The sequence below is a fragment of the Macaca fascicularis genome, chromosome 14 (assembly GCF_037993035.2).
Source record: "Macaca fascicularis isolate 582-1 chromosome 14, T2T-MFA8v1.1".
Classification (NCBI taxonomy): Eukaryota; Metazoa; Chordata; class Mammalia; order Primates; family Cercopithecidae; genus Macaca; species Macaca fascicularis.
The window spans coordinates 118,974,773-119,002,573 of NC_088388.1; the positions used below are offsets into that span (position 1 = coordinate 118,974,773).

A 27,801-nucleotide genomic window follows, 5' to 3' on the forward strand; every position below is an offset into this window, starting at 1 on the left:
TCTGTGCACTGAGAAGGCCCTCAGGTCTGAAGCCTCCAGTGGGCTTCCACTCCAGCCTGTGTCTGAGCACCAGAGTGCTGGAGGTTACAGGCTCCCAGCCACTCCTGGGCCCTTCTCCCCCTGGGAACTCTGGGGGTGGGCTGGCCAGAAGGCCTGAGCATGGCAGAAGGTATTGAGCATATCCCCAGGCCCACAACCCACCATCATTCTCTGTGTTCATTGTCAGCCAAGGCCTGCCTCCCTAAGGCCCAGGCTCCTGCACTGCACCCCTGTGTCCCAGACAGGGTGAGGGAGGTTAAGGGAGATTCAAAGGAGCCACATCTGCAAGAGGAGAGCAGGAAGACGACTGTGCCCTCATCAGAGGGAAAAAGTACATTCAGAAGAATACAGCCTGTTCCCCTGGGGACCCTCAGGGAAATGGTCATTCAATACAAGAGAAGTGACAGATCAATGGTTTATTCCAAAGGGGAAAGCCCAAGCTGGATGTCTCCCTCCCCGACCCCTGCAAGCTGACCCATCCTTCCAGAGTCCCCACAGGCCTGGGGCTGTTGGGACGGAGAGGTCCCCACTGTGCTGCTCCTGGTTTTGTCTCATCTCCAGTCCCTGGGCACCTTGACATGCAACATGGGTGGTAATCAGAAGGAGGAGGCAGCCTCTGATGGGGCAGTGGCTACGGGTGGGGGCAGTGTGTGAGGCATCCTTTGCAGCCAGCCCAGCCACACTCTCCATCGCCAGAGAGAATGCCAAATTATAAACTGAATGAAATTCTACAGGCAAATGGTACAGCAGCTGGGAAATGGTAGCTGGGCCAGTAGCTATTTTCATGGGTGGATCATATCGTGTTAAGGGAATTATTTATCCCAGAAGAGGGAAGAGAGGAATATCTTGGCTAAGGTCATCCTGCCAGTCAGGAGAAGCCACCCTCCAGGGACCACAGACTCAAAGTGGCTGTGGTGGAGACCCACTGCCTGCGTAGGGCAATGTCAAGACACTGAGAGGTTCCCGTCTGCAGTGGCCAAGGGCTGCAGGCTCTGCCACGCTGGACACTGATAGGTAGGACTAGAGAGAGCACGTAGGGCCAGTCCTCTGGGAAGCAGGAGGTGGGCCATGTGAAAGGGAGATGCGTGGCTGTGCTGTCCAGGTACCTGCTGGCAACACTGGGGGATGGGGCCTTGGAGAGAAAGGTCTATAGGCCTGGAGACAGCAGGGCGTGGGCAGGAGAGGCAGGCTGATACCGTGCGGGTACTCACTGCTAGCCCCCAGATCCAGCCCGAGAGGAGGAGGTGGTGGGTTAGGGCAGGCCCCACCTATCTCACCCCTGTGATGCGTTGGCCTCTGAGCACAGGAACGATGTTGACCATCTGAGGTCATGAGGCAGGAAAGGAGTCTGAATGGAGTGTGGCCAGTGGGGAAGTTGGAGAGGCCAGAACCTCCCCGAGAGGCTGGTAGAGGGCTGCAGAGGGCAGGTGCAGGACCAGGCTCCCTTCCACCCAGACAAGCACAGTAGCTTAGAAGGCAAGAGCAGCAGGGTCAGAAGGAAGAGCAGGGGTGTGGCGCCTCATTCCTTCCGCCAGGAGCTCATGGGGCTTCGTTGGACCCAATCCCGTTGCCTTTGTTGACGTAGAATGGCCGGTAGTGAGACTGTGGGGAAAACAAAGAGTGGTCAGGGAGGCCAGATGACAGATGAGCCCGCTAGCTAGACCCACCCTAGCCTAACCTGCCCCAGGAGGTAGCAGTGATCCAAGCCCCGACAATTCTAGGAGCCTTTTGGCCTGATCTGCAAGATCTACCTACCCTGTGATCAGGGGCTGGCCCCTAATGTCAGGATTTACAGGTTTGAATCCTAACTGGAGTCCATTCCCATAGTTAGTGGGTGAGCTTGAACCTCAGCCCCCCATCACACTGGTCGAAATTTCTCTCCACAGCTCAGGAGGTTCCTCCAGCGCTACCACAGCTGCTATTTATATAACACTTTCTACTCCACGGAACTTCACAGCACTGTGCCGAGGGCTATATGCGGATGCACTCATTTAATTTTTACAACCACCCAATTACATAGATTACTATTATCATATTCATTTTATAGTTGAGCAAACCAAGACACAGAGAAGCTAGGCAACTTGCCCAAGGTCACTCAGCTGGTAAGCAAGGAGCCGGAATCCAAGCCCCAGCAGGCTGCCTCCAAAACCCACACCCCCAGCCCCCAGTTCTCGGCATCACTTCTCTTATGGCGAGGGCTTCCAGGATTTTCTTTGGCTCTCTCTGCATAAATCTCCCTTACAGAGGGGGTGCAGAGAGGGTAAACAACTGCCCCAGCCCAACACGGTCCCAGGCTCCCCACAGCCCTTTGCCTCTCTCGTCCTGCTCCTCCTCCCCCAGCCATTGGTATTCAGGGAGCATCTCTGGAGAGAGAGCCCAGTGACAGCTCTCCCAGCCTTCTCCATGCATTGTATCTCCCAGTAATTTCATGAAATCAGCGTGCCCCACCCCACCCAGATCACTTCATCAGGGCCCTGAGGAGGCAGCCCTCCAGGATGGAGTGGAAGAGCACGGCTTAGCTGCTGCTCACCCAGGCAAGCACCATCAGTCCCTGGAGGGTCTCAGGAAGAGGATTTGTCCCTGAGCTGGGTGAGAGGCTAAGCCCACCCCCATGCCCTGCGGATCCCAATACAGGAGACATCATTTGCCCCTCATACACACACCCCAAGGGTGCACTGCCCTTGGCCCTGTCTGCCAGGGAACTGACACCTCCTGGTCAGCTCCTTGCCTATGTCTGGTTCACAGCAGGACTTGTGGGCCTGAGGGATGCTCAGACCTTGCTTAAACCACCTATTAAACAAAGGAAGAAACTGGGACCCAGGGAGGAGAAAGAACAGCTAATTACTGGCAGAGCAGGGCCTGGACCAGGTCTCCTGACCCCCAGGGGCCAGCCGGGACCCCAAGCAATTCACAGGGCAAAGTGAATAGATTTGGAAATGGCTGAAGCCTTTCTTTGAGGAAGACTGGGTCAATAATATGGGTTGCAGGTCGATGAACGGCATTGTCTGGTCAAAAGCCCAGAGTGGTAGGTGGGCATCAGAGCAGACTGCTCCCCTCACCCTCCCTTCCCCTCCCTGGCTTGAGGTCACAGCACATATGATAGTTGGAAGAGCTAGGAAATCATCCTAATTACAGATGGGAAAACTGAGGCACAAAGGAATCATTCTTCCTCACACAAGGTCACACAGCAAGTCAATGAGACAGCTGGGGCCAGCCCCCAGGGAAACTGATTCCCAGCTCAGCCTCTCTGCACCCCAGCACCTGCCCTCCACTCTCCCAGCGCTGGCTGCTTGCTGGACACCAGAACCCTGCCCTGCCAGGGGCCTCAAAGTGCTGATGAGCCTTCTCTTCAGGGTCCCAGGCTCTGAGAGGGTGGAAAAGTATGTAGTAGGGAGGGGAAGGACTGAGTCTAGAACGGAAACCTTCTTTTATCTCCCCATATCTGCTTTCTGCAGTCCTGCTGTTGCAATGCCCCTGGGCCCAGCTCCAAATTACACACACGATCACTTAGCTCCCATTGCCAGCAATTAAAGATTCTCTCCAATTAAACTATCCCCAGCCATTCTTTGTGTTCCAGGGCAAATCACCTCTCCTGCTCTGACCTCCAATTGCAAGGACAGCAAGAGCCAAGGGCTGTGGCCCTGGTTCCAGCAGAGCTCCTGATGCCACCCACTTGCCACAGCAGCTGGCTGACTCCTGTAGCAGGGCCTAGAATGGACCTACAGGAGCAAGGCGTTCAGGCACACGGGGGCTCTGCATGTGAACTACAGTCCCTGATCACGGAGCTCTCAGTCAGGGTCAGCTATGTCAGATCTAACGGGCACTGGAGGTCATCTCAGTCCCCACATCATAAAAAGCAAGAAAGTGTCTCAGAGAGGGTATCTAACTTATCCAGGACCCCACAGTCAGCAGGTGGCCTGGACCCCAAAGCCATGCTTCCCTGTCTTGCTGCTCTTCTGATATCCCTGGCCTAGGGTCATTAGATATTGAACCTAAATATGTCTATTCCCAACTTTCCAGCCTCTCCCACCCCCACACTATCACCCCAATGGCCTCTATGCTATCAGCACCGGAGAACTGCCCCGGGGAGGTGGGACCCATCTCTAGAAGGAGGCCTGTCCTCCTGCTGGGCTGTTTTACAATCCCAGAGCTGGCAGAACCCAAGCTGTCATTCCACTAGCATAGGCATCCAACAAGCATTCGCCAAATAAAAACCCCAAGGCTGCCCACTTTATAGATCAGAAAACTGAGGTCCAGACAGTGTGTGTTTAGCCAGTCCCCTGCCCATTAGCCCTGGCTCTCTACTACCCTCTGCTGTGTGCAGGTATTCAGGCCACTGCTGCCTCCTTCTCTACCCCATGGCCCAGAGAAGTCATCATCCTCCCACAGACCCTGGAACCTGTTGCCCCCAGGGAGCCGGTCTCTGGATGTGCCCAGGCCCTCCTGGCAGTGCTTTCCTTACCAGCATAGTCTGCTTGCCAGATTTCCAAGTCTGGGGCTGGGCCTTGGGGCTTTGGCTCCGCATGAGGGAAGGATAGCCTGGGAAGACAACAGACTCAAGTCAAAGGGAGCACCGCTGGTGGTCAGGGGCCCCCGGGGCCAGAGCAGCACAGCTGCCTTCTCCAAAGTGACCACCAAGCATCATCCAGCCCATTACCAAATGCAGCCGCCTGAAGAGGCGTGCAGCAGCCAGGGCGCCGCAACCAAAATTCCTGCGGAGGCTGGCCAAAGGGAGGAGGCAGCAAAGCAAACAGGAGGAGGAGGAGCTGGCCAGGTGGGCTGGACCAGGCAGCAGGGGAGTGTTGCACCCACATCCAGTGCAGCATCACACTGCTCTGCAGAGATTTCCACTCACCTTCCCCGGAGGTTTACACCACAGGCCCTCCCCTTCCCAGAAACCAGGAGCACCACGCATAAGCATGACCTGCCAGAGTTTCCTGGCAGGAGGCGCTCACTTGGACTCCCCTGCGCTGTTTGGACGATGCTTCCCATTCACGGAGCCCCACTTGTGCCAAGCACTGTGGAAGGGACTTTGTAGACGTCTCCTCACTGAGCCTGGCCCCTGTATCTATGAGCTATGGAGCTCAGCAGTTTGCCTGAGTTGCACAGCTTATAAGCAGCAGTCAGGATTCCAAACCAGGTGCTGCCGGACTCCCAAACCCAAATTCGTGTTTTTTCTCCCCGGCTCTGTGGCCTCTCCCCTGTTTCACTAGCCAGAGACTAGGGCCTAGAGAGGGCCAGGAATTTGTCAGTGTGGCCGCCACCCAGGGTTAGGACAGCAAGTCCGAGAGGCCCAGAGCAGGTGCGCTCTCTGAGCTTGGTTGCAAAGATGCTAGTCTAAGGCGGGGCCGCCCTGACTCCCTCCGCCTCAGCCCAGACAGACCAGAAAGGAGCTCTGGTTCACAGCACAGTGAAGGCACTCTCAGTGTCAGCCATCAGCCTGCAGGGAGGCCTGGGAAGACACAGGCCATGACCTGGATGCTGAGGCCCTCAAGAAATAAGCAGGGTCTGTCCTGGGCCAGATCTCTGTCCAGTGAGAGGCTGCGGTCTGTCTTGGGGAAGCCCCTGTCCTGCCCTGCTCTAAGCGAGGATGAGCAGGTCAGGCTCATGATGAGCACTGCCAGGCTGCCTGTTGGGCTGGCCCTTCCCAGGTTGGCACTGAGCAAGGAGGAGGGGGAGGAGATGGAGCAAAGGACCTGGATCTCTTCCTGCATCTGGGGGTGGGGGCAGCCTTGGAAGGGGGGCATTCCAGGGATCCTGAGTGGAGATTAAGAGGGGTAATTCAGGCCTCATCTCTCAGTTCCCGGAAAGAAAATCCCACGCCAGCCATGAGAGAGGGGAGAATGGAAACAGGGGTGGGGTCAGGGTGGCCCAAGTCACCCGCCTTGTGCAGCAGGAAGAAGTCCAGATAGAGTGTGCTGGGGTGGCAGGTGGGGCATGCATCCCTCTCCAGGGAGCTCTGGGGAGAAGGGACCGGCACACCCTAGAAGTGGCAGAGAGCCCCCCGTGTCCCACCTGGCCCGCTGTGGGAGAGAAAAGGGGAGGAATGGAAAAATGGGCAGGTACCGGGATTAGTTTTAGACAGCCCACTGCGACCCAGTGGTTTGGAAAACTCTGCAGTGGCCTGTCCCAAGGTGGTGAACTGATAGGGGGTTTTCCCAGTGCCTGCTGGGAGAGAGAGAGGCATTAGTGGCACAGTGCTGGTCCCACGAGGGGCCAAAAGGACCCACCCCTCATGCTGGAGGCTGCTCTGAATCACACCTGAGGGCGGCCACCTCCCCTGCCAGGTGCTCTGTGGTCCAGGCTTGAGCAGAGAGCAGAAAGGCACCTGCTAGAAGCCAAACAGGCCAAGGCAAGTCCTGGAGCTCCCCAGGCCCGGATCAGGGCTAGGACATGCCCGGGGCTTCTGCAGGCTGGGACCCTCCACCTGTAGTCCTGTCTCCTTCATCTTGCCGGCAGCTCCAAGAATCCCTTCCCTGGGTATAGTGTAGGACTCTGGGCCAGAAGGGACAACTGAGTGACGAGGCCTCAGAGGCCACTGCTCAGGGATCTGTCTGCCCTGCAGAGCCCCTTTCCCTCTCCTGAGCCCACCCAATTTGCTGATCTTGACTTGCAGGCCAGATGTTCGGGGTGCCAGAAGAGAGACAGGGTTACTCCCACCACAGCCATTAGAGCTGTCCCTGGGATCTTTCAGGAGATACATGAGGGCCAGGGGCCCATAGCTGGGGTCTGGTTCAAGCCTGCCCCCTCGGGATGCTCCCAGCCCCAGGGGACAGGAGGCATCGACCACTCTCCCTTGTCAGAGTGCTGCAGAGCACCGCAGGCAGGCGGGGGACAGAGTGCCAGAAAAGAGGATCAGTCTTGGGGGACCTTAGGGTCGTCTGGTCCTGCCTTTCCCAAAGGGGCGCCTGCAGGATTGGCTCTGCAGGATGCTGGCAGGTGCTCCATGGCCACAGGACCCTAGAGCCAGCCAACGCTGCGAGTTAAATAAACTCCACAGTAGGAGAAGCAGCACCCTGAGGATCAGAGAGGTTGGGTGCAGGGGATATGGTGTGTCCCCCCATCCTGACCACTGAGAGCTGTTGTTGCAGCGTGTAGGTAGAGACTAGAGAGTGGTGAAACAAGCCCTGGGAAACGCTGATGTAGCCCAGCCCCCACTCCTGTCCTCATTTTCAGCAAAGACCATGGTGGCAGCTCCCGGGCTCTCATCTGGCCCCTGTATCTATGAGCTCAGCAGTTTGCCTGAGTTGCACAGCTTATAAGCAGCAGTCAGGATTCCAAACCAGGTGCTGCCGGACTCCCAAACCCAAATTCACGTTTTTTCTCCCCGGCTCTGTGGCCTCTCCCATTTCACTAGCCAGAGACTAGGGCCTAGAGAGAGGCAGGAATTTGTCAGTGTGGCCGCCACCCAGGGTTAGGACGGCAAGCCCGAGAGGCCCAGAGCAGGTGCGCTCTCTGAGCTTGGTTACAAAGATGCTAGTCTAAGGCGGGGCCGCCCTGACTCCCTCCGCCTCAGCCCAGACAGACCAGAAAGGAGCTCTGGTTCACAGCACAGTGAAGGCACTCTCAGTGTCAGCCATCAGCCTGCAGGGAGGCCTGGGAAGACACAGGCCATGACCTGGAAGCTGAGGCCCTCAAGAAACAAGCAGGGTCTGTCCTGGGCCAGATCTCTGTCCAGTGAGAGGCTGTGGTCACTGGACAGCGAGGTGAGGGAGGAACTAGCAGCTCAGGGAAGAGACCCAAGCAGGGTTTGGGAGGTGTGGGGCAGCTGTGGAGGAAAGCAGGGGCCAGGGTGGGCAAGCTCACCTTTCAGGGAGAAGGAGGAGCTGCCTTGGACGACGGGCAGGTCATTGTCAGAGCTCTGAATGCTGGAGGAGTACTCCCAGACCCGGGAGGTGTAGTTACCTGGCAGGGCAAAGAAGGGCTGTCAGGCCCCCACAGCTGGGAGGGGGAGAGGAGGCAGGACCAGGACACAGCCAGGTCTGTGACTCTCCAGCCGCCGGCCACAACTTAACCCAGGATGCCACTTGTGATCCCAGTGATACCTCACCCCCATCCTTCTGCCACCATAGCTACCTTTCTAAAATATAAAGCGTAGTCCAGTCCCTGCCCTACCTAAAGGCCACTGTCCTCAGAATAAGGCGCAACGTCCCAAGCGCAGCCCATGGCTCTGTCGTGAGTTGCTCTCCCCAATCCCCACCACACACCCACCATCTCCCACTTCTTGGCTTCGCCTCTATCCTCCCTCCACCACTGGACATTCAAACCAGGCTAAGTCTCAGTGTCTGAGACACTCCAGCTTCTCTCCTGCCCCAGGCTATGTACCCAGACCCTGTCCTCTGCCTAGGACACTTCTCCTGCTCCCCACCCTCGGCGATTCAAGGGTGGGGTCTTCAAGTGTCAGCTTACATGGCACCTCCCCAATGTCTGCATGTGCCTCAGCCCCATCCCCACATCATCCTGCACCCCCTACCCTCTGGGTGGCAACTATATGTTCAATTGTCTGTCTCCCGCAGTGAGCTCACATGAACTAGGAATGTGCCTGTCTGGCCCCTACATCACACCTGGTGCCTGGCACAGAGCCTGGTTCCTGGAAGGTGTTCATTGTATGGTTGATGGACAGAATGCATGAACCAATGAACAAATAAATACAAACACATCCTAAAACTTGGGGATGAGACAGTCGATAGTTGCCAAGTTGAATAGGCTAGCACACGCCTATGTGCAGGCATGTCCCATAGTCCAAAGGAGAAGGCAATGGGAAGGGGGTGGGAGGAGCTGCTAGGGCACTCAGAGGGCACTAGAGTGGGGGGCTCAGAGCCCCCGTGGGTGATGCACACTTCTCCAGCACCCCCATCTGCCAGGCTTGAAACATCAGTGACCTCCTTAGTCAAGCTCACCCCTTGGCTGCTTGTGGGGAGGGCTGGGGGCTGACTTTCGGGCTCAGGGGTCAGAGATGGCTGGGGCTGGCCACCTGCCCCTGTGCAAAGCCCTCCCACAGGGATCCCAGGCAGCCTCTGTAGCAAGGCCTCAGTGAGCACGTCTAGCCAGGGCTCTGCGAGGCCAGACACCTTGCCCTTCTGTTCACTCATGCCTTTAGTCTCTCTCTCAACAACCGCTTCCTGACCCCCTCCTACTTTTGAGCTCTGGGCCTGTAGCAGCAAACAGGACAGACACAGCTCTGTCCTCAAGGTGCCCATGGTCTACTGCATATGTGGAGGAGGGGGTGCCACTGGTCACGGCTGTGAATCCAATCCTGGATGTAGAGGCCCAGGCATTGCTGTGGTGCCCCTGACCCTCCAGTCTCCATGGCTCTTGTCCTCACAGAAGAGTCCTCCAGTGCTATGTCTGGGGCGGGGGCTGACCCAGTCCCCTCCTTCCCCGTGCATGGCTGGCACGTGACCAGGAGCCCCCAGGACAGAACCAAGGGCTCCCAGAACCAGGTCTCATTGAGTGGATGGCCCTGCCCCGGAGCAAATGGTCCCCTCGGAGCACTGGGCAGAAGGAGACCCTGAACTTAGCAGCTCCCCCTAGGGAAGCCACGTCCCCACCCCCATTTCATCTCATCTAGGTCTTAAGGTGCTGCTCACTCGCCTCACCTCCTGGAGCTCCAGGGCCAGTCCCATTTCCTGCCATGCCTTCCTTTCCAGTCACAGCCAAGCTAACAACTAACCACTGTACGACTTTTCACTGCAGAAGTATGCAAATCAGTAGATTCTCTGTGGGCCCTCGTGCCCTCATACTGGCTGGGGGGCTTCCCCACACTTAAGCCCAAGGTGGCTGCTCAGCCCCAGTTTTCCCCAAATCCTTCCTCAGGAATCAGAAGAGCACACGGACTCAAGGATCTCCACGGATGCCGAGATTCCTGGCTATTTTTCCTCCAGCCTAACTGTGTGCCCCATGCATGTACACACACACACACACACACTTTAAGCTCGGTAGGTAGGACCCCTCTCCACCCGTGTCTGGGCCCCCTACCCATCCCAGCTTCCCACATTCATCTCACACTGGGGTCTGAACCCCGTGCCCCCTGGCCCCACCTCTATACCCCTCCTGCCTGCACAGTCCCCATGAACTCTGTGCACCCTCAAGCTGAGCCACCACCTACCTTTGGTGCCATAGAGATTGTTGAAATTCTTCTGGGTGTTCTCCTTGGTGAAGCGGCCGGGAGATGAGGGCTGGTATGATGTCCGGGCCCCACCTGTGAAGCAGATGAAGGGGGCTGTCATTGCAGAAAACGGTCTCATGCAGGACACCTTGTCCCCAAAAAGTTGCCCAAGTGCCCATCACAGGACCTGGATTCCACCACTGAGAGAGGTCCTTCGGGTCTGACATAAGGCAATCAACTAATTTATCACCAAAATTGGCATGCTTTTGAAGAGTAGAAGGGCTCTGTTAGTAACCATGAGGAGAGCATCAGCATAAACCTGGAGAGGCCATGGCAACCACAGGGGCAGAAGCGGTGGGAGATCAGAGCCTCACTTCACAAGTGCTTTCCTTTCCGCACACCTGGGCTCTCACAACAGCCTTGTGAGGAAGCAGTGGGGACTGATAACCCCACTGATACCCAGCTGAAAACAATGAGCTCCCCATGTGTGTTCTGGTCCTCTATTACCTCTGTCCCTCCCCACCTGACCCTCTCATAACACCACACCCCCAGTTCTGGCCCTGCCAGTCCTTCCTGTAAGCTTTTATGCCTGTGGTCCCTGATGCCCTCTGCCCATCGCAGTCATGCCCCTCTACTGAGCACAGGTTCCCGGAAACTCACCCCTCCTGGGAAGGAGTCACAGTCACTGTCAATCCCACTGACCTCAGAGCTCCCAGACTCAGGACCCAGTCCCTTTAGGAGCCTTGTTTCTTTCATCTCCTTGGTGACTCCTTGGTGTCCTCCCCACACCTCCACCCTGAGCCTGGGAGCTCCCAGAGGGCAGATTTCCTGTCCCTCCCATCCTCAGCATAGGCTACCCACAGTGCTTGGGCATGGATGCTGGGGGAACCTGCTTCTTCCATCACAGACATCATAGACTGACTCACAGCAACAGAGCTGGGAAGTCTCCCAGCATGTGAGCACAACCTCCCCTCTCTTCAGATATGGGTACTGAGGCCTGCCCAAGATCCCCCAGGCCCTAAGCTGTCAGGGTAGCATCATAGTGGGTGCTGTTGTTCCCTCCACCCCCTCCCACACCTGCAGGAGGCTCACACCAGGCCCTCAGTCTCCTACAGAGCAGGAGAGACCCACAGGAGCCCATCAGGGCACTCGATGACACCCCAGGGCCTGGTCCATGGATGGTAGGGACAGACAGGAGGGACAGGGCTGGGGCGAGGCCTGGTGGGGTTTCTAAGGAGAGGGGAGCTGGGGCTGACTGGTTAGAACAGCTTATCCTCTCCCAGAACTTGCCTAAAGGCACAGCACCCTGGGCAGGGAGGAGGCAGGCTGGCTGGCTGGGGCCTGGCCCACACCAGGAATGTCAGAGGAGGGAGAGCCCAACAACCAAGAAGCCCAGGGGTTGTTTTCAAACTGGGTGGGGCGGCACAGGTGCTTTTCTGTTGAGCTCATCTCTCCAAATCCCCCAAGCCTCTCCCACTGTGTGTGTGTGTGTGTGTGTGTGTGTGTGTGTGTGTGTGTGTGTGTGTGTGTGTGTGTAAGACATGTGTGAATTACTGATCAGCTCCTGGAGGCTTCCCCCTCCCCAGCCCCTGTGCCTTCCCCATGCCTCCCTCCTCCCCCAGTCCCACTCTCCCACCCGCACAGGCACACACTCTCATGGTCCGAGGGTCGGCGCACCCGCCCTTATGTAACGGATATTTCTGTGGTTTGTTGCTGGCGCCCAAGAATGAGAGGCCGCCACAGGACAAGGACAGGCAGGCACTGGTCTATGCTAGGCCAGCACCTTGCAGGCTGGGACTGTCCAGGGCCTGGGAGGGAGGGCCAAGGGAGCCAGGGTGCAGAGCCGGGAAACTCAGAAGAAGAGGCACTGCTCTCCCCGCCTAGGGGAGCAGAATGGTCCTGGGGTCGGCAGCCATCTCAGAGGGCTCAGCCCCTACAAAACCTGAGCCAAAGCAAAACACAGCACCAGCCTGGCAGAAGGGAGCCCTGGAGACGTCCGGAAAGAAAGAGAAGCAGAGGTGTGGGCTAGAAGTGAGAGGGCAAGGAGGGCAGAGGGGCTGCCTGTGCGGCCGAGGAGGATTGCCTCTGAGGAGGTGGCACCACGTAACTTCTCGTTCGAACCAGGACGCTTCTGAGAGCTAACGCAGACGCTGTTCATAATCACATCAGGACAACGTGCAGATGCCAGGACTTTCCCACGCAAACTGGACATACCATCACCCCCACCCAGAAGGAACCTGGCTAAGAGTCACTGCATGGACTTTGCGGGTCCCCTGGGCAGCAGGAGAGATGCTGGGTCTAAGGTGAGAGGGCTCCCTCTTACCTTTGGGTGTCAGGTACATGGAGTATCTCTTCATGGTGTCCGGTGCACTCCACTCACCCCCGAAGCTGTTCGTGTAGTTGTTCACGTAGCGATGGTCACCACCTAGGAAGGAGAGGGTCGGGTCAGCAGAGGAACCAGGTAGGAAGGAGGAGGCAGCCCACTGGGGACTTTGGGGGCTCAGATGAGTCACCCCATAGCCCACCCCCTACGTCCCAGGGAGAGCCAAGTTTCCGCAGCCTCCGAGAATATGACGCCCTGACCGGCATTTGCTCGGTTCCTGAGTTCTTGGTGGAGAGGGTGTCTGCAAAGAGCCACCCACCCTCTCGGACGGAGCCCTTGTGAATAAGATCGTGTGCACAGCACTTCCGAGCACTTCACCTTTACAAGGTGCTTCAATGCCCATTTCTTATTTGATCCATACATCAACTGTGGTTACATCCCCCTGAGACAGATAAGGAAATTGAGACTCAGGAAGTAAGAGAAGCAGCTTGCCCAACGTCACATGGCAATAAGGGCAGAGCTGGGGATTGAGCCCTGGCCCTCTACTTCCGGGTTCAGTCCCAGCCACTGCTGGCAGCCTAAGGTGAGGGGACGAGGTCTCAGTGTTGGCCTCCATGGCCCAGGTATTCAGGCAGTGGAGTGAGCTGCTATGGCGGGGGCCACTCACCTGCAGACTCCCTAACCCCCAACTCAAACAGATCTGCTGCTCGACGCTTGATTTCCCTCAGCCACACCCAGTCCATTCCTTTCTCTTGCAACTTCCCCGTGTTCTACTTTCCCTGTCCTTCCCTCTCTCTCTCTCCTGAGCAAGAGGAGGAATGTGGCTGAGAGCCTCGTTCTTCATCTTCATCACCTGCACCTGTCTGTGCTCTGGTGCACAGTAGATACTCAAAGAATAAACAAACGCCCTTCTAGGTGTTAGCCCAGCCCTGTGCCCCACAGAACCCAGGATGAAGTGGCCTGGTGTCTCCTAGCACAGGGGCCTTTGAGGTGTGGACGAGTTCCTGGTCTGGTGGGCAGGCTGGCATCAGGGAGGAGTGGATGGTCACTCCACTGTCTGACTCACCGGCCACCACCTCCTAGAGCAGACACTCTCCCAGCATCCACACAGCAGCCACACAAAAAAACAACATGGGGCAGAGGAGCCGCCCCCACGGCCCCAGGCACAGGTGTGGGCCACTGAATCAGCAGTGCCTATCCCTGCTCCTGCTTGCCACCTCGCCACACACCTCATACAGGACGCGGGGCCACACCTGTACAGAGGCCGTGGCCAGCACTGTGACCTAGAAATGGGACACTGAGCGGCCAGGAGGCTGAACAGTTTCTGCAAGGCTCATTCCACCCCAGTCTAGGCCATCCCCCCAGGCCTGGCCAGACCTCACCAGAGGGGCTCCCCTGCCAGGTTTGTACCCCAGGGCTGATGATTATCACACTCCTCAACCCCACTGTTGCAGCCACCGGCAGCTGCAGCTTCTCAGATGAGAGGGCATGGGAGACTGAATAGCGGAGTGTTCAACCCCGCCGTACCCCCTACCAAGCTGTGCGCCCTATGAAAGGATGCGTCTCTGAGGCTCAGCCTTCTCACCTGTAAAATGCAGTACACCCCGCAGGGAAAATAAGGTAATGTGCATGAGGAGCTCAGCGAAATGCCCAGCATCGAGCGAGCACTCAATCATTGTCAGCTGTCACCATCACCATTAGCATCATCACTATTGTCATTAGAAGGAGGATTTCGGGATCTGAGTGCCGTTTGAAGCCATATAATCATATGGCTTCTTGCTGAAATGGCTTATCTGTCCTTGGGTGTGACTGAATGTCCCCCACATTTCACAGGGACACTGTGATACTGCCATCACCAAGGTGCACAAATGGCCTCCTGAACCCCAACCCTTCCGCACACTCCTATCCCCCTCATGTCCTTCTCCTCCCCCAAAGAATCATATGCTGTGTCTGGAGAGCAATCAGGGGTCCTTTCCTTTGGGGTATTCACGTCTAGCATTCATTAATAAGGCTGTACTCTCAAGGCCCTGTGCAACACCTGGGACATCGGGTGGGGCCTTGGGGAAAGTGCCCAGGCTTCAGGCCCTAAAGGGACTGGGTGGAAAAGGACTTAACAATGTTGTTTCTCAGGTTCAGAGGTTTTCTGTGAGATGATTCAGTTGACCTCTGAGGGGACAGCATGACTCAGAAGAAGAGCTGACTTCAGGGGAGCTGGTGAGTCACAGAGACACTGTCCCACCATCCCCAGCCCAGCCCACCAGGCCAAGTCCAGCCTCTGGGCTCAGCACTGCTCAGCATGGCCATGATGACAGGCAAGTCCTCCCTCCAGGCATGGCTGCAGTTCTAGGTCATGTCTGCTAGAGTCTGCAAAGCCACCAGTTTGGAGTATGGCCCGTACCAGGGGCAGGATCCACACAGCTGCCGGGCGGGGCCCGGCAATTAGATGTAGATCTGAACAAAACCAGTCTCTGAGTTTGATGGACAACCCACAGAGAGGAGGCATTTGTGCAGCCAGTGCCCAGGATGTCCCTGCTCTGGAGGCCTCTTGTTATAGCTGCATAACTTTGGCAGCAAGTTCAAAGGAGGGGGAGGGTTAGAATCCCTGTATCCTAGTCCAAACAGCCTGAGGAAGGGTGGATGGGTGGGTAGGAACAATGAGAATAAGCTCACCGGACACCAGCCCATGTCAGGCAGCAGGAATTGATTTGGGACAGAAAGGTCCATGGCCTTGGGGCCCAGCCACGAGAGGGGACCTACCGTTCTCCATGTGGTTCCTCTCAATGAAGTTACGGCTCAGGTCCGCCTTGCACATCTTCTCAACGTGGCGCATGCATACATTGAGCAGGTCGTCCTTGAAGTTGCCTAGCGACTGTCCCAGGCCCTCCCCCTCCAGCAGGACATGATAGGTGGGCAGGGGTGGGGGGAGAGAGTAATTGCTCATCAATGCACCAAATTCCTACCAAGAAAGGAAAAAACCATTAACTGCCTGGGTCTTCATGAGCTATGAGGACTCTTCTCTGCCAGGGGCTCTCACAGTGCAGCTGGGGATCTCAGTGCTGCAAGCCCCACTCTTCCTCAATGGACGTTTGTTTCTTCTGTAAGGTGAAAAGGTTCAGCTAAAACTCACTGGATGCTAACAGCCCTGATGGCACTGGCATTCAGATGTGTGACTCCACGACTCCCACCGCTAAAGCGGGTGCATCTGTTTACCTCATAGGGTTTGTGAGAGGGACACAAGCTGTGAAGACTGGGAGTGAATGCACTAAAGAAATGCAAGGAATGACTATGGTATTCAGGGTCAGCCACGGTGGTATTTCTTTCTTTCTTTGTTTCTTTCTTTCCTTCCTTCCTTCCTTCCTTCCTCCCTCCCTCCCTCCCTTCTCCTTCCTTCCTTCCTTCCTTCTTTTTCCTCCTTCCTTCCTTCCTTCTTTCTCTTTGTTTCTTTCTCTCTCTCTTTCTTTTTCTTTCCGAAGCCTCACTCTCTCGCCTAGGTTGGACTGCAGTGGCACGATCTTGGCTCACTGCAACCTCCGTCTTTCGAGTTCAGGCAATTCTCCTGCCTCAGCCTCCTGAGTAGCTGGGATTACAGGTGAGTCCACCATGCCTGGCTAATTTGTTTTTGTTTTTGTTTTTTGTAGTAGAGATGGGGTTTCATCATGTTGGCCAGGCTGGTCTCGAACTCCTGATCTCAGGTGATCCGCCCGCCTTGCCCTCCCAAAGTGCTGGGATTACAGATGTGAGCCACCACGCCCGGCCCACAGTGGTATTTCTACCTTTACATGCCATGCTCAGTGCTGCCTTTGCACTTCTCATTTCCCTTCCTCCTCACCGAAGACTCTGTCCTACCTCTCAAATCCTAACCGGCCTCCAAGACCCAGTTGAAACTCCACCTCCTCCACAAAGCTGTCTTAGCTTCCTCTAGCCCGCCTGCCCTTCTCTGAGCTTCTACAAGCACTTATCTCCTGAGCCATATGCTTTATCATTTAATTACACACTTTTCTATATTGTTCTCTAATTGTACATGTCTTATCTTCCCAGCTGGATTGCAGTTGCTTGGGGGCAGAAACCATGTCTTGTACTTCTCTATTCGCCACAGCACCTAATAGAGTACTGGGCATGCAGTAGTATCCAAAACACTCTAGCAGATGGAAGGATGAATGGATGAATAGACAAATGGACTAGATCCAAGATAACAAATAGGCAGCACTCCTACGCCACTGCCCCTCTACCCGATTCACTGATCTCAGAAATCTTTCCTACCGAGCCTACGGCACTGCTAGCACATATCAACTGAAGTTCATAAAAGGTGATATTTGTGTGCCATCTTGAGAGTAGGTAGAGAAATGGATTGGATTAAAAAATTAAACAGAGAGAATGGCACTTGGATAGATGGATGAATGGATGGATGGTTGGATGACTGGATGGTGAATGAATGGATAGATGAATAGGTAGATAAGTGGATAGGTGGATGGATGGATGATGGAGGGGGGTCTCGAAAAGTGCACGGGGAAATTGAGGGCTTGAGTGACAGAGGAGTGGCTTGTTACCTGAAGAAACAACACAGAGTCGCTGATGCTGTGCAGCTGCTCCCGGGTCTGCTTGTCTTCATTCAGCACCTTGGCCCTCTCATCCAGAGCATCCACGATCACCTTCACTTGGTCCACAGCATCCTGCTCCCGCTGCTCCAGCGCAGCCCTCACTTCCTCCTTTTGCTTCTCCAGGTCCCGCACCAGGTCCCGGAAGTTCTGCTCCAGGATGGCCTTCTCATTGGTGGTGAAGCTCTAGAGGTCCAAAGTCAGGGAAGGGATTAGGCAGGGCTTTAGTTAGGGAAAGAAATCTCCCTAGTTGGGTATGTCTTTAGGTTTCCAGCACAGGGTCAGGGCATTCCCACTGCCCTAACCTGGCAAGTCTGTTTAGCCAAGAATCTCATTCAAAGGCATCACTGAGGGATGCCACCTACTGATAGAGATAGCCAGGTTTGTTCACAGCCCACATTCCTACCGTGGCTCCTTCCTCTTGGTGGGTTAATATGAGCCATCATTCCCTGTGGGCCCCAAAGTTCTCCCATGGGTCACAATATGCTCCCTGAAACTCTAACCAGAACCAAACATCCTTCAGAAAATGAATGTATATGTAGAAATGTGTATTCAGAAAATTAATGTGTATGCCAGCTGTGTATGTAGTCAGCGTCAAGCAGGCAGTGATTTCAGATTGTAGTTTGCAATTACCCAAACCACGGCAGACACATATTTAGCCACAATGGCATAAGTAGAGAAGAAATGGTGTGCATTTGGTGGCTGGGGAGTCTGGTGGGCAGAACAGACATTGGAGAACATCAGAAGACACACTGGGGTCTTTACTTGCTGGGATAATATGAAATGGGTATTAGGTCACAGACAGGATCCCACCTGAGTGCCTGGCTCAGACTGAGAAGGGCAGTCAGTGAGAATGTCAGAGGACGTGGGAGAAGCCAGAAGAAACACATGTGGGATGTCTATGTGTGCCTGAGACTCAAATGGGAGCCAAGGCCTGCCTCTTTCCAGGCAGGCCTGGTGGGGTAAGGGAGCAGCAAGGTGAGCTTGGGGGCGCTCACCTTGATGCGGTCCTTCTCCTTCTGCCACTTCTCAGCTTCATCCTCAATCTCAATGATCTTGAGCTGCAGCTGCTCCTTTTGCAGTGACAGCTCTGTCTGCAGAGAGAGAGCCAGGATTGGAGAAGTCAGGGGGAGGAGATGGAAGAGAACCAGAGAACAAGGGAGAGGGTCCACCCAGGGGGCACACTCGCAGCCAGGGCTCATCACTCATCTACTCAGCTCTTCATTCAGCAAACATTCATCAGGACCTCGGATATGCCAGGCACCATGCCAGTCGCCAAGGATCTAGCAGTAAGTTAAATACCATCTTGCTATATTCTCAGGCCACTAGGGCTGGACATTCTAGCCTTGTATTTTTAAGGGCTAAACCTCTGCTTGTCTCCTCCACCCAGCATGAGCAGGAGGGAACTCATTTACAGGGTGCTTGCCCCTTTCAGTGGACCTGCAGACACTGGGAAGAGAAAGGAAGGGGACCCAGCCCAGCTCAGCCCAGCCCAGCCCAGGGAGTGTCTCATGGCAGTAACAGTGTGCAGCATTTCTATGGCATGACGTAGGGCTGTGTTGCAAGCAGCAGCCAGGGTTGCCTCTGGCGTGGACTCCGTCTGGGCATGCACAGCTATAAAACCTGTTTATGGGAAAGGGAAGGCATTCTGCAGTTTTGGCAAGACAGGGACTTTTACCCAGGGGCTCTGGGGAAGGAGAAGGCTAGAGAGGAAGGCAGTGTAGAGTGGAAGAAGGGGTTGTAGGGACTCCTGCTCAGGAAGAGGACACAGACTGTTGGGGTCTGGGGTGGTTTGGGAAGAGGTTGTATCAGTAGTGTGCTAGGACATGAGCTTTCACTCCCATATTCACCTTCCATTTGGGGAAGTGCCCTTCTCTGAAAAGTGGCCACAATAGAGACAAAAGGAGAGGCATGAAGCTAAGGCCAGTCCCATCCAGCCAAGCCTCTGTTCTGCTGGGCTGCCCTGTAGGACTCTCAAAGCCCCTTCCAGCATGGACAATAGGTGAATGATCTCCACCTGACAGAACGAAGCATCCAAGGGAGCCTTGGATTGCTCCAGATTTCCCCACTACCACTGGGTTTTGAATGCAGAGTCCCACCCCTTTCTCTGGTCATCTCCTTGATGAGCCCAAAAGAATAGTCAAGGTGAGGAAGCCACAAACCTCTAGGAATGTGAGTTCCAGCAGCCAGGAGTCATGAGCACCTGGACACGTGCATCACTACACGGCACAACTTCTGAACGCCCCACCAGGCCAAGGGAGGGCTAACAGCGGACCTGCTGCAGGCACCCAGGGAAGTGGATCCGATGGCAGACAGAGTTTCCCTGGCCTTCTTGGAAAAGGTGCCCAGAGGGTGGGGAAGGCATCAGGCAAGAGCCGCAGAGCTTTCCAGACAGTCCTTGAATCCCTGTCCTCCCCGCCCCCACCCCCACATTCCTGGGCTCTCCAGGCAGGGAGATTCAGAGTTGTTCTCAGTAGCATTTGCCCCACCAGCAATGGGCTGGAAATGCCACAGCATGGAAAATACCATTACCAGAGATGGAAAAGAGGACCTAAGGAGATGAGGATGGAGATCTGGCCCTATCTCTGGAAAAAAGGCTGGAGAGAAGCCAGCAGTCACTAAATAAGATGGTGAGAGAGTGGAAAACAGAAAGGAGGCCCACTGTAAGGGCAGAAACTAGACCGTCACACTCTCTGAGGATGCAGAGCCCAAGAGTCCAGGAAACACAGGCTGGCAGATCCCATGGCCCCAAAGGCCTCCGAGGAGGCTGGACCTGGCAAGCAGATCTGAGCTGTGAGGAAGAGTCCAAGAGAACCAAGACTGGGGTTCTATCCCAGGCACCTTTCTCACCCTGGAGAACTCCTGAGTGAAGCCCAAGGTCGGGGAACAGCTGGAGGCCCCCAACCTCCTGACCCAGCTCAGCGATGGAGGAGTTGGCACCTGGGTTCCTCACCCTACCTTCCACCCCCAGAACAAGGTCTGATGGAAAGGAAAACAGAGAACAAAAGCACAATCCCTCCCACCACAGGCCAAGGCCCAGCGCTAGTAAAAGTCCTGTCTCAAATAGGGGATAGGCAGCCCTTCCATGAAATGAGCAATGGTGGGCTCAGAGGGAGCTCACCGGGAGCACAGGACAGCAAGTGCCTCTGAAAGTTGCCTAGCTTCTCTGTGCCTCAGTAGCCTTGTCTGGTCCATGGTGGGCAGGAAGAGGACCTGCCTCCCAGGGAAGCTGTGGAATGCCCTGGGATTGGGAGTGAAGCTCCCAGAAAGCATCTGGCACAGCGTGAGCACCGTCTGAGCAATGGTCCCCATCGTCACTGTTGTGTGGGCACCTTCCATGGACCAGGGGCCAGGCCAGGTGCATTCACTCACACCATGCTCGCAGCAGTGTGTGCAGCGTGGTGGGCAGGTGGGCCCGGCATTGGCAAGTGAGGAGCGCGGCAGGTGTGATCAGGTGAGGTGTTGGTAGTGTTCAGAGGTGAGGACAGTGTATGCTGTTGGATTGGGATCCAGATGGAACGTGTACACTGTCCAGACACACAGTGAACAGCAGGCAGTGCATAGAGGCTGGCGAGGTCAAGACACTGGGCTGAATGCAAGACGGAAGCATAGCTCATGGATAATGGAAGATCAGAGCACACTGGCAGAAATGAAGGAGGAAAAAAGGGGATGAGGGTGGACTAACCACCTGCAAGTGGAAGAAGGTCTGACCAGAGAAGGTGAGGGCTGCATGGTTGGGGCTGCAGAGGAGGAAAGGTCTCCCCAGGTGAGCATGGATTCACTGGCCAAGACAGACGAAGGAGATAGAGTTCAGGGATGCAGAATTCAATGGGGATTAGAACAAAGAAGTGTCTAGGCCAAGGGCAGGGTGATGCCAGTCCCCCCGGAGTCCATCCTGTGTAAGGGAGCCAGGGAAGAGGGCAACAGGGCTAGCTGAGCACCGAGGGGTGGAGAGCAGAGCCAGAGGTGTTGGCGGATGACGTGGAAACCTGTGAGGGCAGGGTCAGAAGGGGAGACTGTCTGCAGCTGTGGGTGGAAGAGTCGGTCAGGGTGGAGGAGAGACTTGGCCTTCTATTTCTCTGGGGCACTGAAGAAGTTGGACACAGGCTGGGAAGGGGCCTTGTTCCCACAGCATGTCTTCCAAGACCAGACTGGCAGGACACAGCGGGTTCTTGGAGTTCCCTTGGACTGGGAACTCTGTGCTGCTAGAATGCTCCTTTATCACCTCTGGGATGAGTCCTACCCTGTCAGGGGAGGAGCATTTGGGGTGAGACCTAGGGATGCACCTCGTGTCTGTTCAGCTCTTGGCAATTTTTCCTGTATAGGAAGTAATATAACATGGGAAGGTTTAAAAGATGCTGGGCTGTCCTTCAACACTAGTAGAGGGAAGGGAGTGTTGATTACTGAGCATCTACTATGTGCCAGGACTTTTCTCCTTTAACCAGCAAAAGCCTCCTGTGGAGGTAAGTGGCATCATCCCTCCCCTCCCCGCCCCATTTCACAGGTGTGAAAACTGAGGCCTAGAAAGATTACACAGCTTGCCTGAGTTCTCACAGGTGGAAAGCGGTAAGGCCAAGCTGCAACAATAGGGCTCAGATCCTATTCTGTGCCTTAAGAGGCGCATCTAGAGGTGGTGGCACCGGGCTGTCCTGTGTGCCTTCTGTGGCATTGTCCTTCCCCTTCACTCCTACTGACCTAAGCCCCACCATGCTCCCTTCACCACGCAGATGGCCCACTTTGGCAGTTCCACGTCTTTCCTCTTGCCCCCGCTTCCCTCCCAATTCCCTCCCCACACCCTCCCCATTGTCCTGAGGCCCCAGCTTTCTCTCTCCCTCTCTCTCTCTTCCTTCAGAAAGTGGTTAAAGGCCCTGATGGCTGACAGGGCCTCTGATCCCCACAGTCTCGCCCTGCCCACGCCTCCCTCCTGACTTCCTACTCTCCGCTTCATTCCTCCCTGCCCAGACCTGTCCCTAAATGACTCCTTTGTTCCTTTCTCCCACACCTGTCTGGTTGCCTCTTGCTCTCTGATGCCAGGATCGGGCACTGCATGGGCCACCCAGCCTTGAAATCCTTCAGCCTTGGGTGAGCAGAGGCTTTCCTGAGAGCAGACGGGTGGTGCAGCAGCTAGCAGCGCCTCAACCTGGACGTGGTCTTCAGGTGGAGACACACCTGAGCACCCACCTGGATAGGTGTACCTGCACTGCCTCCAGGGAGGAGAGGACTGGCCATGATCTTCCCCTGGCCTGAATTTACTACAAGGCCTGTCGGCTGTGACATTTGCCAAATGAGCCAGTTAATTGCCAGATTTGTACTCCCAGACAAATGGTAATTATCTGGATAAGAATCTGAAATGCTGGATAGATTTCCCCATTTCCACCCGGACGTCAAACAGCCTGGGATCAGTTAGTCTGCTTAACTGGGATTTACTGTTCCTTTTGCTTCCTCACAGCCTCAGGTCAGGGGAGGGGTGAGACGGGGCAAGGAAGGTATCACCCTGGCCATCTCCAGGCCAACAGTGGGGAAGAGGACAGAATGCCAGGCCCACGGAGTGTTAGCAGCCCCCTCGGTCTCCTTCACCTTGCAGATGGGGACACAGGCATAGTGGGAACCTCCCCTCCCTGAGCCTTGGTTTCCTTGTGGTGAAATTGGACTAGATCTCCGATTCCTAACCCAGCTACATATTAGAATTCTCTAGGGAGACCTTTAAAATACCTCCTTGGGTAAGGACTGGGAATTTTTGTTTCAACAATGCACCAGCTGATTGTGGTCTGGGGATTGCTGGCCACTGGACTCGGTGATCTCAAGAAGACCCTTCCGATCCTACAGGAACAAAAAGGCTTAAAATAGCAGAGAGGAATCCCAGCTCTGCCAATCTTGAGTGCTGTAACTTGTGTAAGTCTCTTGACGACTTTGAGCTTGTTTCTTCATCTACAGGTAGGACATGCTGGGCCAGGCACTGGCACTCAGGTGTGTGCCATAGACACTGGATTGTCTCCTGCCTGCCTGTCACTTTGCTCCCCTGCTTCCTGTCTCCAAGCCTCTTTTATTTTGTTGTTTCCCCCTTAGCACCCAGAGAGGTCACCCTGCCTCCTTTCTCACCCACCCCGTCCCAGAGCAAGCACTCTCCCCAAAAGTCACCAAAGTCTCCAGGGAAAGTGGGCCCAGCCCCTCCAGGGCACCCTGGCCTTTAGCCCAGCTCCCCTTCCCGAATCCCAAAGAGCTTTCCTGGGCAGACCAATGCTGCTCAGAAACGCAAGGACCCGTGGCTTCCCATGCCCAGCAACCAGTGGCTCAGCTTTTGTGGAAGAATTGGGCAACGAGATGAGAAACAAAGCCACGATATGGTGAGAGAACTGAACTGAACCAAATGGTGGGGTTGAGAGAGTGGAGGAGGCATGAGGCTGAGCCTCTCCAAAGCAATGCTCCTGGCTGAGTGACCTCTACACATGCCTCGTCGTGCTGCCACCCCAGAGCAGGCCAGACCCATGTCAGGGCAAGGCCACCCAAGTGCAGCCAGCCAGCCACCCAGGAGGTCTTAACATCCTGGCCTGCTGAAGCTTGAGATAGGCAGAAGGAAGACCATGAGACACAGACAGGGATGTATGTGTACATTTCAATCCCACCCACCTAACCTAGCCTGGGAAGTGTCCAGTGGCAGAGGGGAAGACAGGAGGACATGTATGGGACCTATTGTGACATTCAGGATGGAATTGGAAACATGCTGACCCAGGGAACACTAGAGGAAGGTGCTGTCATATTGTCGCACCAAGTGATCTTTTTCTAACAGAGACTCTGCTCAGAGCTGAGGCCCAGGAGACAGGCACCCACAGCCCTGGGTGTCATCTTAGCCTCACACAACCAACCAAGGCAGGTCTGAGGCTATGTCACCTGGGCCTTCACCACTGGCCTGCAGAACAGGTTCTGAACAAGGGCTGCTTGCAAACAGCTATGTGTGGGCTGATGTTTGGGTCTGCAGGAGATGCCTCAAAAGGATGCCAGGACTGGCATGCTCATTCACTTTGGCCCATCTACCCACTAAACCTGCTCTGTGACAATGTCCCCCACCTCTGACATTCCAGCAGAGCCAGGCCGAGACAGCTGGGATGCCCAGCTCAGTCTCCTGGCTGCCTGGCTCCACTTCTCCCTGCCTAGCCCTATGCTGCAGGTGCACATGCATGTGCACACAAACGCACAGGCTACCTGAAGCTCCCACCATGACGGTTACTTTAGGGGACCAGGCATTTTCTCCTAAAGCACACATATCCCAATCCCATCCCCTTGGGGCCCCTTCCCTGAGGCATTCTCAAACACTGGAAGAGGGCTTAGGGGGCTTCCTCCTCAAACAAGGACCTTGGACAGGCCCCTTCCTTCCTCTATGCCTGTGTCCCTATTTGCAAGGTGAGGGAATACTCTGTTGGCCTGGCATTCTGTCCACTGCAACTTGATGTTGACTGATAGCCACTCTGCGTAACTGGGCGGGTGCTCCCCAGTCCTGTCTGTGTGTATGAGCCCTGCCTCCCGACCTACATCATGAGCCCTGCCTCAGAAAAGAACTGTGAGTCCCTCAGCGGCCCCCATACAGGAACCTGAACTCTGAACTCTGAGCTCCTGGCACATCCAGACGGGGCTGCCCAAGACCTTCCTGCCCACCAGAACCACCTCTTCCAGGGGTACCCAGGCTTAAGCAGAGATATCCTTGGTTCAGTCCAAATTTGAGGTCAAATCCTACATAGAAGATGATCAATATTTTGCTTGTAGTCGAGGTGGGAACCTGAACCCTCCGTCTTCTTGACACCTCTTTGCCCCCTCCTCATCCTGAGGCCTCAAAGACATTTCTAAGAATGCTATGGCTCTGTGGGGTAATTTGAAAACCAACAATCTAGCCTCACCCCTTGGGAAACTGAGACTGAGAATGGAAAGGACTTATTCACAGTCTTACAGTTAGTTAGAGGCAAAAACTGGCACTGGAACTCAGTCACATTTCCTAAAACCTTGTCTGGGGCTCTGCAATTTCTCAGTTGCTGTGATGAGGATGATTGCCTCTTATTCTGTCTAAACTCCCAAGTAAGCTCCCTAGAATGACTTTCATGGCCCCTGTCCCATCTATATCTCTCAGTATGAAGCCTGAGGCCACACTGGGGTCGGAAGATGGGGGAAGCTGGAAACATCTTCCTGGGCCAAACAAGGCTTCTGGAAGGGATCTGTGAGTACATTCCCCTCCCTACCTCAGCCCCTTCTGTCCAGGGGTGTGAGTGAGAGATGAAAGGAGAGAGTAATCAACCAGCTCCTCCTGGTCAGGAAGCCTGGGCAAGGAGGAATCCTGTGCTGTCCAGATCTGAGACGTGCAGAAGCTCTTCAGGAAAGTGGAGTTCACTGCTTTGGAGGTCAGGAAGGTTTGCCCCGGGAAGGCCACCTGTAGGTGTGTACCTAGGGAAGAGTGAACCCCACATCTGTGGGGCAAAGGGCAGTGGCCACAGCTGGGCCCTTTGCTCAAATCACCTTCCCCAGGTATGCTACATCCACAGGCCTGCACTTGCCTCTGCTCCTCCCCATAGAAGTACAGGCACAGGCACATAGAACTCATGCAAACACTCTTACGTATCACATATACAAATACATGCAAACATTCACAAAGGCACAAAAACACCCACGTGCACATAAAATAAACACATATACAGATGCTCCTCAACTTGTGATGAGGTTATTTACCAATAAATCCATTGTAAGTTGAAAATGTGATAGGTCAAAAATGCTTTTAATACACCTAGCCTACCAAGCATCATAGCTTAACCTAGCTTGCCTTAAACTTGTTCAGAACACTTACATTAGCCAAGAGTTTGGCAAAATCTTCTACTACAAAGCCTATTTTGTAATAAAGTGTTGAATTTTATGGAATACTGTACTGAAAGCATAGCACTTTCACACCATCATAAATCAAACCATCCTAAGTCAGGGACTAGCTGTACATGTACACGCCATCCACACACAAACTCCAAACTTCCCCAACAGTGTCCGCCTGCAGGAATAGGTGTGTCTACACACAACTACACATGCAAAACACAGGGCCCAGCTGAGAGAAGGATAAAGGAGGCTGTGGAGGAAGTCAAGAGACCAGCTGGGGATCAGCTAGAACAAGCAGCCACTGTACCACAAATAAAAACTACAAAGACAAAAGAAAGGACATTTCAGTGGACCCCAAACTTTTCTAGTATCTTTCCTCACCCACAACCCATTCCCCAGGGGCCAGACCCACTCAGATTAGAGGAATTATCTCTTCTTCAAATCAAAAAAAAAGAAAGAAGAAAGAAGAAGGAAGAAAGAAGGAAGGGAGAAGGGAGAAGGGGAGGGGGAGGGGGAGGATGAGGAGGAGGAGGAGAAGGAGAAGGAGAAGGAGGAGAAGAAAGAAGCACCCCAGCCAGGCACAGCGCCCAGGAGTGAGTTCTGTGCTATTGGGTCATACTCTCTGACCTGACTTGAATTTATCCTATGACTTTGGTCAGGCCCCCAGTCTTTTCTGAGTCTCCATCTGCTCATCTAGAAAATGTCCGGTCTCCTGAGACATTAGGGGATTGGGGAGCCACCTCTGATCCCCAGGTGGGATTGGGGGGACACGGGGTATGAGGGGAAAGAAATGTTTTCTAAAAGAGCCAAGGACAGCAGAAACGTAAGCCCCAAACCCGAGGAAGCTCCAGTGGAGAAGATGAAGGTCGGAGGGGTGGGGTGAGAGAGGACAGGCCTGGAGGAGCAGGAGGGGCCCCAGCATTTACCTCCTTCTCGGCCTTGGCCTCCTCCACCGTCACGGTGCTATGATTCTTGTGCTCTTGGAACATGCAAAGGTAGCAGATGCAGGTCTGGTCAGTCTGGCAAAAGAGCTCCATGGTCTTGCCATGCACGGGACACTTGCGGGCCTCAAAGTCCCGGATGGGCTCGAGCAGCTGGTGGTCTCGGAAGGCGGCGCCCTCCAGGTGGGGCTTGAGGTGCAGCTCGCAGAAGGAGGCCTGGCACACCAGGCAGGACTTGACCGCCTTCTGCTTGTTGCCGATGCAGGAGTCGCACAGCACCTCCTCGGAGCCGGACTTGGACCGTGAAAAAAGGCCCGTGTCGGCCCGGGGGTAGCTGTTCCGCCGGGTCTCCCCGGGCTCCATGATGGACACCGCGGGCTTCCGGGACTCTGAGAAAATGGACTTGCGCAGCTCGCCCTTTTCGGCAAAGGTAACGGGTGGCTTCTTGGCAGCCCCCAGCTGGAGCCCTGCGTACGGCGACCTCTTGCCTTCCATAGAGTCCATGCTGAAGTAGTTGGAGTTCTTGTCCTCCCCGGACTCGACAAACTGGATGATGGGTCGCCGCCACTCATTGCCCGCGAACAGGGCGCTCCTCCCTTCCCCTGGCTTCAGGGCACTGCCCAGGCTCTTGCCCTCAGCTGCCTCCCCGCCGTGCCCGTTGGTGGTCTTGGCATCCTTGCCGTCAGCCTTGGTGCCATTCTCCAGGCTGCCATTGGGGCCCGACGGGCTCCGGGCATCCCTGGCTTCTGGGCTCGACCCGTTGCTCCTGGAGGCATCTGCAGCTTCCATCTCAGGATGCTTGGCTGATCTGTTTCAGGCTTGCTGGGGTTCAGGATAGGTGGCCTTTCTGGCTGGCGTCTCGGCAGGGAGTGGGGCAGGCAGCCACAGGGCCTAGAGACACACCTGTGAGGAGGAGGAGGGGGAGTAGGCGGAGGAGGAGGAGTGGGAGGAGGG

At 55.2% G+C, this 27,801-nt stretch overlaps 1 protein-coding gene across 6 annotated transcripts; it reads right to left on the reverse strand.

The window, feature by feature from the left end:
* Nucleotides 1–440: 440 nt before the first annotated feature.
* Nucleotides 441–27,718, reverse strand: TRIM29 (tripartite motif containing 29). Of its 6 annotated transcripts, none has more exons than XM_045370911.2 (10): nucleotides 26,833–27,718; nucleotides 18,064–18,159; nucleotides 17,018–17,251; nucleotides 15,228–15,426; nucleotides 12,471–12,572; nucleotides 10,148–10,240; nucleotides 7,846–7,944; nucleotides 6,106–6,207; nucleotides 4,502–4,578; nucleotides 441–1,641 (listed from the first exon to the last, which is right to left on the reverse strand). In XM_045370911.2, the coding sequence occupies exons 1-10, from the start codon at nucleotides 27,634–27,636 to the stop codon at nucleotides 1,579–1,581; spliced, it is 1,869 nt and encodes a 622-aa protein (XP_045226846.2). In that variant the 5' UTR covers nucleotides 27,637–27,718; the 3' UTR covers nucleotides 441–1,578. The 6 variants fall into 6 exon arrangements, with proteins under 6 accessions (XP_045226846.2, XP_073868736.1, XP_073868735.1 ...); XM_074012635.1 differs by lacking the exon at nucleotides 26,833–27,718 and adding an exon at nucleotides 18,368–18,516; XM_074012634.1 differs by lacking the exon at nucleotides 26,833–27,718 and adding an exon at nucleotides 18,312–18,516.
* Nucleotides 27,719–27,801: the final 83 nt, after the last annotated feature.